The sequence below is a fragment of the Mus pahari genome, chromosome 14 (genome assembly GCF_900095145.1).
Source record: "Mus pahari chromosome 14, PAHARI_EIJ_v1.1, whole genome shotgun sequence".
NCBI lineage: Eukaryota > Metazoa > Chordata > Mammalia > Rodentia > Muridae > Mus > Mus pahari.
The window spans coordinates 34,890,806-34,901,768 of record NC_034603.1 but is presented as its reverse complement, the minus strand read 5'-3'; the positions used below and the strand labels follow the sequence as shown (position 1 = coordinate 34,901,768).

Genomic DNA, 10,963 nt, shown 5'->3' with positions numbered 1-10,963 from the left:
TGTGTGTGTGTGTGTGTGTGTGTGTGTGTGTGTGTGTGTGTGTGTGTGTGTAGGCCAGAGGTTTACATTGACTGTATTATCAGTCTATAGTTGCTCTAAGATTTATTTTTATGTGTATGAGTACTAGCTTACATGTATGTAAGAACACCACATGTGTACCTGGTGTCCTATAGTTTCAGCCATAAAATAGCCCCACATATTTTCCAAAGAACTTATGTCCTACAAAGTATATTCTTTGAACATGGTGTGATCAACATGGAGACCATTAGCAACGATGTACATTTGGAAATTAGGACATTTACTTTCAAATACAGTTGAGTCAAAAAATTTATTTTATATGTGTGTGAGAGTTTTGCCTACATATTTGTCTGTGTGCCACTTGTGTGCCTGGTACCTGTGGAGGTCAGAAGAGGACATCAGATCCCCTGGGCCTGGAGCTAACAGATGTCTATGATCCACTTTGTGGATGTTGGGAATTGAACTCAGGTCCTCTGGAAAAGCAGCCAGTGCTCCTAACCTCTGAGCCACTTCTCCAGCCCCTGATCCCTTGGTTTTTACTGATATGGTGAACTTACTTGGATGAGCTGTGGCACAGGGCCATCCATGCTGTGACAATCACCAGGCCAGACAGCTCCCTGGAAAACAACCGCGTTTCACATCATGAAGTGGCTGCTGCTCCCCCACTGCACATCACTTGCAGTGGTACAGCCCCCCCAAACAGACTGAGGCTTTATTCATGGTCAGTGTCATGGTTTTAAAGGGAGTCGGTGCTTTGCATTGGCTCAAACGAATATGAAATCTAAGCACACTGTGAGAGCTGAGGGAGGCGGCAGGGAGAGTAGTTGTGGTGCTCATCAGACGAATAATGTTAAGGAAAATGTGCTTGTGGAGTTGTGTGTCAGGGATGTGTGCCTCTAGCATTAGCTGAACAGGCTGATTGTCACTGTCACTCGAGGCTCTATTTCGAATCCACCCTGATTCCTGGGCTTCAAAGCTGGAGGTGACTCAACCCATTTAGTGTACAACCCCATCTGCAGGTCCAGCTTGGCTATCTCTCCAGATTGCATAGGTTAGAGTCCAGAGCAAACCACACCCTGTCAGTGACACCTGACATACAAGTCTCTGGAGCGTGGTGCCAACAGAAACAGAAATAGGTTAGAAAAACCCGGAAACGGCCTCTTAGTAAGGCTGGGAGCCAAACCAAGGAAGGAGAATAAACTAGGAAAAATGGTTCTGACCAAGGGAGGGGATGGCATGTGACACATTAAGCAAGGCTGGCAGAGACTTCCCTGAGTGACTCAGGATGCTGTCCCCAGCTTATCAGACTGGAGCATTACTGTACTATGTATGCTCTTGCTAGTTACAGGAAGGTCAAGGTTCACCTGCCCGAAAGTAATGTGGAATGGGTACAGCTATGAGAGAGCTGGTATGATGGAGTGCAGGAGGCAATGCCAGGTTTGAAGCCACACTTTCTTCACCCGATAATGGCTGTTACTGTCCCTGCTCCTCCTAGAACGGTTGGGGGAGCTATAGCATCATTGTGCACCGGGAAGCTGCACAATGGCTCAAGTCTGCCCCACCCCTCCAAAGAGCAAATGCCCCTGCTCACCTGCCTTCTTCCTCATTTAGGATGTTCTGCTTTGCATGAAGCAAGAAGTGGTACGCCAAGCCACCAGCCCACAGCACACAGAACAGCATGTGTATCGCAGACACACTCTTCCAGATGAAGTTGCCTACAAAAGGATGCCCTGCAGCCGTTAGTCAGGTCGGATCCAGGAGGAGGCGCTGGCGCTCTCTCATACTTGCTTTATAATACTTCATTTTCTTTGGAGAGCCACCCTTCCCACACCACTTGCCCCTGCCACTGGCACCTGGCCTCTCCACTTTCTGCTGCTTAGCTTGGTGGCATAACACCTGTGAGCTTATGCAAGGAGGCATAAAGCTTGCGCTTGCGTGTGAGGTTAGCTTGCACCAAATAGGGGAACGCATAAAAGCACACCATACATTGCTGTAAGAACTAAGCACAGGGAGATGGGAAGGGGCAACGTGCACTAATGAAAAATGTAATATATTACAGACATGACAAACACTTTCTATACACAAGTGACAGTTTCTATACATACATTGTGACTGCATTTCAAAGAAGAAAGTAATTAGCAACAAGAGTGATGTTTCTCTAAAAATATGTAAATATAAATGAGCTGATCTGGATTAGAAAGAAAAGAAACTATGCAACGGGCAATGATTGCCCCCGAGTCCAAGAAGACATGATTACCACTGTGATTGTTGCCCATCTGATCTAACCCTAGTTGGAGGTTTAAGAAGTCAGCGCAGTGACCAAACCCTTCTCCCGTATGAACTCAATCTCTTTACAGATGGCTGTGAGCCACACCCTGTGGTTGCTGGGAATTGAACTCGGGACCTTTGGAAGAGCAGTCAGTGCTCTTAACCACTGAGCCATCTCTCCAGCCTGAATCCAATCTCATAAATAGCCATCGGTGCCAGAGGTCTCGAATCACACTTGATGATGGCTCCTATGCCCAGAGCTGGGGAATTCTCCCTAGGATGGTCTAGGACCTAGACTGGAGTTGAAAAGCAGCGACTCATTATCAGAAGCAAGGGGAGATGCCTGGGACCCTGTTCTCCTCTTGGGAGTTGGTCAGGTAGATTCCCACCGTTCTGAGAACTCCGATTCGCTGAACCTCCATGTAGAATCCACTATTCATACCTGTGACAAGAGGATTAAACCCAACAAGCAGGGTAAGCACTGCTGGGATCACGTACACCACCTGTTAGCAAAAAGGAGGTGTGAGGGTTAAGAAGGGTGCTCAAACGTGGGGGCGCCAGCCCAGTCTAAACCATCCCCATCCCCATCCCCATCCCCAGGACTGAAAACAGGAGTATACTCAACATGCGATACATTTCAGAACATCTAGCAAATAAAAGTGTGGTCAGCAGTCCCCAAGCTGAGGGATGTCCCTCTGTTTCAGTAAGTCACGGAGGATGTGGTAATTCTGCTAGTATGACCTCATCACCGCATCACCTCCCTCCATCAGCTCTTCCAGTAGATGCTTCGGACCCCCAAGCTGTAACTCTGAGCAGTGTTTCATCAATGCTGGCCTCCCAGTTTCTCCCAAGCAACTTCCATACCCAGGGTGACCTTCCCTGCTTACATCAAAGAGCGTCCTCTGAAAATACAGTTCATGAATGGCCAGATGGCCCTGCTAGGCTGGACCCCCATGGACCATGTGACTCACTATTCCAGTTGTACAAGTGAGGTCACAGAAAGAATCTAAATGATGTGTGGGTCTGACGTGCCCAGTACCGAGACAAGGATGTTCATTTCGGAAAGGGAATCAGAAAGACTGGCCCTGAAAAGGTCCCCTTCCCAAGCTTGATTGTAATAAGCAGACTCAGGCGGTGTGTGTGTGTGTGTGTGTGTGTGTGTGTAGCAGAAGGCAAGAAGAGAGAATAGTTTCATAAAACTTGGAGACTTTCCGAGAGAGGGGGCTACTTCACCGTATCAGTTTCGGTGTGTAGAGCAGAAACCTTCAGTCTCTTTGGAAATGACCAGAACGGTTGTTTCAAGTGGCTGGTTTTCACCTTGGATCTGAAAGTCTGTGGTAGTGTTTCCTGCTCCATCCAAGTTGGTGACTGGAATGTCAGCCAGTTGATACCTGCAAGTCAGGTTGTCCCTGACAGATGGGCAGTCACGCTCCTTGAGGGTCTTTAGTGTGGGTCTTGTGCTGAGTGAGTGAGTGTGTGTGTGTGTGTGTGTGTGTGTGTGTGTGTGTGTGTGTTGGGGGGGGTCTGCAGTAGGTCTCAGCATGATGCCTTTCTGACAAGTCCCTGGATGGAACACTGCTGCTCTTCCAGGGACACGCTGAGGGGGTGAAGGGTCAGGGGCCAGACACATTCCACGTGGCTAACTATGATCCAGCTACTCAGGAGTGAGACAGAGACGGTCAGGCTTTAGGCTTCTGGGTAAGCAACTTTACCCACTGAGCCATCTTGCCAGTCCTCCACTGATTTGTTTTTTAAACCAATGGAAAAAACTAAAGGTACCATAGTATCCACTTAACAGAATTTAATTCGTAGAGTCATCGAGTACCCTGGACTCATTCCTAATTCTCATCCATTGCAAAAATGGTCATATCCAGGAATAGAAGGTAAGGTGGTGTCTTCCAGGGTCCAAGTTAATGACATACAAGGCATTTTAACAAGGTTCAGCTTATGAATCACACTGAGACCCTAATAACAACACGACATGCTGATTTGAGCAAACCAAATGCCACCTGTCCAAGGGGCTTCTTGGGAAACATTTTTCTCCGTAACTGGAGGGATGGAAGCACAGGAGGAAACCTATCCCGCTCCTGCTTTGACTCCTCACACACTGGGTATACTTCTCTGGGGATTAGAGAGGTCTGCAGCTGCTGCAGCAGCTACTCAATAAACATGAGGAAGGCTAAGAAGCCCGATCCCTTCATGTCACTCTTGACCATCAAGCGACCACCAGAGTTTCTTACGTGATGTGTTCTGTATTTCTATAACCTGTTATTATAACCCACATCCCAGTATTTGCCTCTGTGACGCAAGTAGCCTCCTCCACGAAGAAGGTACAGTCGGGACTGTGGGAAGGAGCCGGGTGACGTCCTTGTCTCTGAAGTGCAGAAAGCAACACTAGTATTGTCTATCTGTGCATCCATTCCTTCTGCACTTCCCTCGGGAGGATCTTTATGAGGACACTTTATACAAGGCTCCTAAGAACAGGGAGAACATGTATGTCCCTGTCCTCCTGGAAGCTGGCTGCACAGAGCATCAGCCAAACGAGTTGTTGCCTACAATGAGAGTTCAAGGACAGTCAGATCCTCCTGGAAAGAGGCAGAGTGATTGAGATGGCATCTGAGACCGTCCTGGGAGCCTGTGCACACAGTGGCAGGCAGGCTAGGGGCAAGGCCCAGTAGCCATCATTTCTTTTTGACTCGACTTCAAAGACAATGCTGGAAACCTGGGCTGGGCCATGCTATGGTGGGCCTAAAGACCAAATGGAGGAGCTCCAACTTCGCTTGGGAAACAACAAAGGGTTTGAAAGCAGATGGTGAGGTACAGGTAGCCAAGAGGCAGAGGAGGCAGGAGGCAGACAGAAGAGTTATAAGGCTGTCTTCAGGGGAAATAACAGAGGGCTGAGTGGGAACGAGCAACGGTAGGATGCTCAGGCACCGTGCATATACCTATCCCTAGAATGGATGTTGCTGAATTCTTTTTTTCACTTTTACTTTTGACAGCAGCTCAGGACAGTGATGTTAAAGGCGACAGGTACTGAGTGAAGATGCCTAGGCAGCTCTGCTGAGAACAGAAATCGCTGGGTCAGGAGGTGGACGGGGCTTAGGGAGGAAGGGTGTTCTGTGGGATCCCAGACAGGTTTCAAAGAGCAGCACAGTGGTGCCGGTGGCTATTTGCTGCGATCTTTCGGAGAATCATCGTGAAGCTTCCTGAGGGGATATATGATATATGATTGTGAACTCAGGCTATGGAGCAAAATGCTCAGAAGGTCATTTAATTTGGGGACAGGGGACTCTGGATAACAAGCAGTTTCAGGCCATGGTTCTACTGCACAAACATTCCAACCAGGCTAGACCTCAGCTCTGCATTCCTGGTGTTCTCACTCGTTGCTCTCTAGTCAGTGAGCACTGTCCCCAAACCCAAGAATGATACTGTTACAGTCTCCCCACAAGACTGTCTATTGTCGTCTGAGAACAAAAGTCATGGATGGTTATAACCAACACACATCCTTGTTACGGCAGTCATAAAGGTTAGCATAATGTATGTCAAGTGACCAGCATGTTGTAAGTCCTTAGCAAATGACAGGAACTCCTACTGTCATGCCCGGTGTAGTCATGGGAAGTGGGCGTTGCTGGTATAAGCTCTCTCTGCGGAAAGACTTTTGTGTCTCCAGAAAGTTCAGAATCCACATCCCCATCAGTTGCATGATCAGTGATTTCCCTCTCCGATGAGAAAAATTAGGGAAATGAGCTCACAGAGGTGTTAATCTCTGGGTTTTAGACAAGTGTCCCGAGATCAGAGACCTAGTCGTGTCAAATGGAGGAACGTTTTGCAAGTAGTTCATACTCACCACCCACAACTCTGCATCTGGATCGTTCACCTAGAATGTCAAAACATCAAGGTGTCAGCTCACATTAGACCTCTGTATCCTATGTCTGGTCTGACCTTGTGTTTACTATTCATTGTGAAGTACTAGGCGCTACAATGGGCTCGGGGTACATAACACCATGAGCTAGTCTAGCCGCCTGCACATCCCGATGGCGGAAGGGACTCTCCTCTCTGCTGAACACAACAGGTAGATCTAACACCCAGCCACGTATCTTTTGAAAATAACGGCTTGGGATTTCCTAATAACTACTATGGTGTATTTTAAAATCCTAGGCCTCAAGATACGAGGGCAGTCACCCTGATGATCAGGAAGAGGTCTAGGAAGGGTAAGGATGCTATCTAGTCTGTTTCCACTTTCCTCGCAGGCGCTGAAACCCACTCAATCTCACGGAGGCTGAAGGTTCGAAAAGGTGTCAGAGCTGCGGTTCTGGGCCCCTTTCTAAGTGACCAGCTGTACGCACTTGCACGCGGGGTCTCTAGGTCAGGTTCTCGGCGTGTTGCCTAACCACACTTACTCATCCTTGTTCTTTCTGCTTGAAAGGACTCTGCGGGTCCCAATTCTGCTCCACCCTGAGAACTGACCGCCCGGGCTTCGCGGTCCCTCTGCCAGCCCTCCTCAGCCCGCCTGACCTGCACCACAGCGGCCAGGGCGAAGAAAGCTGCCATGAGTGCGTTGCAGGCCCGCCACAAGCCGGGAGCCCAAGGAGCTACTGCTGGCGCCATGGCCTGGAAGCCGGAGGAGCAGGACCGACCCCCGGAGGGGCGTGGCCAGAGGGCAAGGCTGGGCTAGCGGGGCGGTACCCAGAAGGAGGGGCGGGGCTCAGTAGGTGGGGGCGGGACTAGGGGGCAGGGCTCAGACAGCGGGGGGCGGGGATACAAGGCGAGCCCTTCTTCCCTCCACGCCCTCCTCAGGCCTAGAACGGTCTTGCGGCGCCCTCTAGTGGATAGAGTGTGTTATTGGCATCGCCGTGCATTTCTTTTCCCTTATTCTTTCTCTCATTAGAAAAGCAAATTAAGGAAACAAAACAAATACAACAAAACAGCACAAACCAGAAACGCAAATGAAGAAGAAAAAGGAAAAGAAAAAGGACGCGCGCGCGTGTGTTCTGGTTAGTTTTGGAGGGCTTTTTTTTTTTTTTCCCCGTTTTCTGAGACAGGGTCCAGTGGCTGTCCTGGAACTCAGTATATAAAACAAACTGACTTCAGACTCACAGAGTCTGGGCTCATTTACACATTCATAGTCCTAAATAGTGCTGGGATTGGTATTTATGTGCTTCTTTTTACTCCTGTGCTTCCAGAGCGAGGAAAACATTGCGACATTTCTGAAGTGAGTGACACAACACGGAATTCCAGCGGCAGCTCCCTTTATCTTCTCGTGCTCTTATCGTATAAGACATTTGCATATTATACATATTCATATTTCTAACCCAGCAGCAAAACCAACGTTTCCAACACTCATTTGCTATGCATTTCTTAGAAGGGAAGACTTGCAAGTATTGGCAGCTCTCTGCTCACTTGCTTCAGCCAGTACAACTGAGCACTTCTTTGGTCTCATTTACACACGCATAGACTGAATCACTGTTATTCTAAACAGTCTTTGTCACCTCAAATGCTGCATTTTGGGTGCCTGACTGTTCTGCTTTCCTTTTAACTAAAAAAAAAAAAAAAATGAACTTCTCAGAAGGGTTTTCCATTCAAGGTCAGCCTTTAGAACAGCATTTCTCAACCTGTGGGTCGAGACCCTCTGGGGGGGGGGGAGAACCCTTTCATAGAGTTCCCCCCTAAGACCATTCAGAAAACAGATTTGCATTACCATTTATAGCAGAAGCAAAATTGCAATTATGAAGTAGCAACAAACATAATTTTATGGGTGGGGGCCACCATTGTTGTGATTATAAAAAAGAGAAAGAGCTATAAGAACATGTTCTGGCAGGGTGTGGGGAAGGAGATGTCTCAGTGGGTCCATGCCAAGGTATCCCTTCCCTCTGAGGGACCAGCCACACAATGGTATAGTATGGAATAGAGTTTATTTAGGGCATGGGGAGGGGAGTTAAGAGGGCAGTAGAGGCAGGGAAAGGCAGAGAGAAGGAGAGAGTAGAGAAGTAGAGGCTGGCCATGGCCATGTGGAGAGAGAGGAAATGAATGGGGAGAGAGGGGGAGCAAGGGGCAAGAAGCAAGGGGCAAGAGAGTAAGTGAGAGAGAGAGGATGGGCCAAGCAGCCCCTTTTATAGTGGGCCAGGCCTACCTGGCTATTGCCAGGTAACTGTGGGGAGGAGCATATCTGGCTGCTGCCAGGAACTGTGGGGGTGGAGTCCAGACAGAAAACCAACAACCACAATGTGAGAAACTGTATTAAAGGGTCACAGCACTCAGAAGGTTGAGAGTCTCTGGTTTAAATGGAAGAAACCCCTTGTATTGGGAATGTCATCTGCTGGGTCCCTGGCATAGCACAGGAATGGAATTCCTTCCTCAGAAAAGGGAACGAGGGGGGGGGGTGGAGTGGAGAGATGGATCAGCGGCTAGGAGCACCAACTACTCTTCCAGAGGTCCTGAGTTCAATTCCTAGCAACCACATGGTGGCTCACAACCATCTGGAATGGGATCCGATGCCCTCTTCTGGTGTGTCTGAAGACAGCAACAGTGTACTCATATAAATAAAAACTCTTAAAAGGGAAAGAAAGAAAGAAAGAAAGAAAGAAAGAAAGAAAGAAAGAAAGAAAGAAAGAGAGGGAGGAAGAGAGGGAGAGGGGGGGGGGAAGGGGAGCTTGGGGGCCTTGGAGAAGCAGGCACAACCATTATCCGAGGTGTTCGAGGGCGGCATCCACAGATCTTACTAATGTTGGGTGTGGCTCCTCTTCGGGTCTCCCCCACTAACCAGCCTCGAATGCGCAGAAGCCAAGGTCACCTTCAGTGCTTTGTCCCTGCATGGAAAGAATAAAGCTAAAGCCGAGAGTGCTGTGGGCTGGATTACCTCCCCACCCCACTCCCTGCCCCCATCCCTGTAACCCCATTTTTTGGGAGTCTTTAAAGAGGTGGTTAAGTTAAAATGAGGTCCTGGGCTGGTAAGATGGATTATCCAGTGAAACAATTGCAACACAAGACTACCAACCTCCGTTTGATCCGCTTGAAAAGACAGGAGGGGTCGGACCACTTCCACCCACCCCCACACATCCAGGGGTGCCCTTCAAACACACACACATGCATGCACATGCATGCACACACACTCACACTGATGATGATGATGATGATGATAATAATAATAATAATAATTAACAATACTAATAGTGAAAGAACATATTTTATTTATGTACACAGCATTCTGCCTGCATGCCAGAAGAGGGGGCCAGATCTCATTACAGTTGGTTGTGAGCCACCGTGTGGTTGCTGGGAATTGAACTCAAGACTTCTGGAAGAGCACTCAGTGCTTTCAACCTCTGAGCTGTCTCTCCAGCTAAAAAGAACATTTTTTTTTTTTTTAAACGAGGCCACAAGGATGAACTCTATTCCGATAGACTGGTGTCCGTGTGGGAAGAGGTACCCGGGACACAGATGGAGAGGAAGGACTCTGTGAGGCCACAGGAGAAAGCTCCATCTACAAGCAGAGGAGAGAGGACCAGAAGAAACTGCCATTGCTAGAAGAACAGGATGTGGCGACGATGGCTGGGGGAGTCTACAGTGAATCAATCACATGGGCTTCTCCTGAAGTATCGGAAACCAGTGATGGGCAAGTGAGTCTAGCAAGCCTGGCCTGCTCCTGCAAAGCCTGCCTGGAATCTGATTTGGAGTGCTGGCAAAATTTAGCTCCCATTGTGAACACTTGAAGTCAAATTAAAATTGATTGACAACGAAAGGCATCTGACCTAAAGAATGCCCCTCAGATGTCCCCACATGTCACTGGAAAGAGAAGAGATTTTAATGCCCCTCCTCCCTGGTCCCTGGATAGACAGCGTATGTCTATCCATCTTACGCTGGTTATGGGTATGAAGCACACTGGACCATTTTCTTCATCCATTTACTAAATATACAGGACTTCCCATGTGTCTGGCACTGAGTTGATTGTCGTAGTCTGAGAACTAAACACAAATAAGCGGGTGATCTCAGTGGGCAGGGTAGCGGGGACGGAGCGGGGGACGGCGCGGGACGGCGTGGGGCCGCTGTGGAAATGCTCACAGCCAGGACTCTGACCTTTCCCAAGGGTCCTTAGAATTTTCCTGACTAAAATGTGAATGAGTACAAGTGGGGAAGTCGACATGGACCCATGCTCATGGCAGAGAAGAGGATGCGTGAGAAGGACCTGGTCCCCAAGGCCACCAGGCCACCGGTAGTGGTAACGAATATAGTGAGAACAGTTGTTGGAAGGTGCGAAAACAGGAGTAAGTGTGACTGAAGTTGGGCTTTTCCAAGGGCACGGAGAAGCCTCCTAGAGGATTTTGAGACACATAGAAAAGCTTTTCAGGAAATACTGCTTTTCTTCCATGACCTGGGGAGGTTTTAAGGGGTCATCTGTAGGCGTGGACTCACTTCTCCAAAGGCCATAGAGCAGATCCCTCAGGACCTGCTTGACATCACTTTGCTTGCCTCTTAGATATCTTGAAGACGGAAGGATCTTCCCACCCATAGCCTTTTCCCTTTGCACTAATAAGATAAAGGACGTGGGAGGACAGAAGATTTAAAAACCACTTCTCTCCTAATCTTGACTTCGGTATTTAAGGGTAATAGCCTGTTGGAACTGTGAGTGTCCACAAGGTGGCGGACTTCCTCTTTGAACCGATTCCTGGGTGGGGTAGGGGAG

The 10,963-nt window shown here is 48.6% G+C and overlaps 1 protein-coding gene across 2 annotated transcripts in view; it reads right to left on the bottom strand.

Moving 5' to 3' along the window:
* Nucleotides 1-6,913, bottom strand: part of Tmem220 (transmembrane protein 220) — a 9,671-nt gene extending 2,758 nt beyond the window's left edge. Inside the window, exons 1-6 of one of the 2 annotated variants that reach the window (XM_021213707.2) lie at nucleotides 6,802-6,894; nucleotides 6,134-6,163; nucleotides 5,879-5,950; nucleotides 2,729-2,789; nucleotides 1,610-1,733; nucleotides 576-635 (exon numbers count right to left, since the gene is read on the bottom strand). In XM_021213707.2, the coding sequence (XP_021069366.1) occupies nucleotides 576-635; nucleotides 1,610-1,733; nucleotides 2,729-2,789; nucleotides 5,879-5,950; nucleotides 6,134-6,163; nucleotides 6,802-6,894 (440 nt within the window). Of the gene's footprint in view, nucleotides 1-575; nucleotides 636-1,609; nucleotides 1,734-2,728; nucleotides 2,790-5,878; nucleotides 5,951-6,133; nucleotides 6,164-6,801 lie in introns of both variants that reach the window. The other variant, XM_021213708.1, reaches the window with a different exon arrangement.
* Between the last annotated feature and the right edge of the window lie 4,050 nt (nucleotides 6,914-10,963).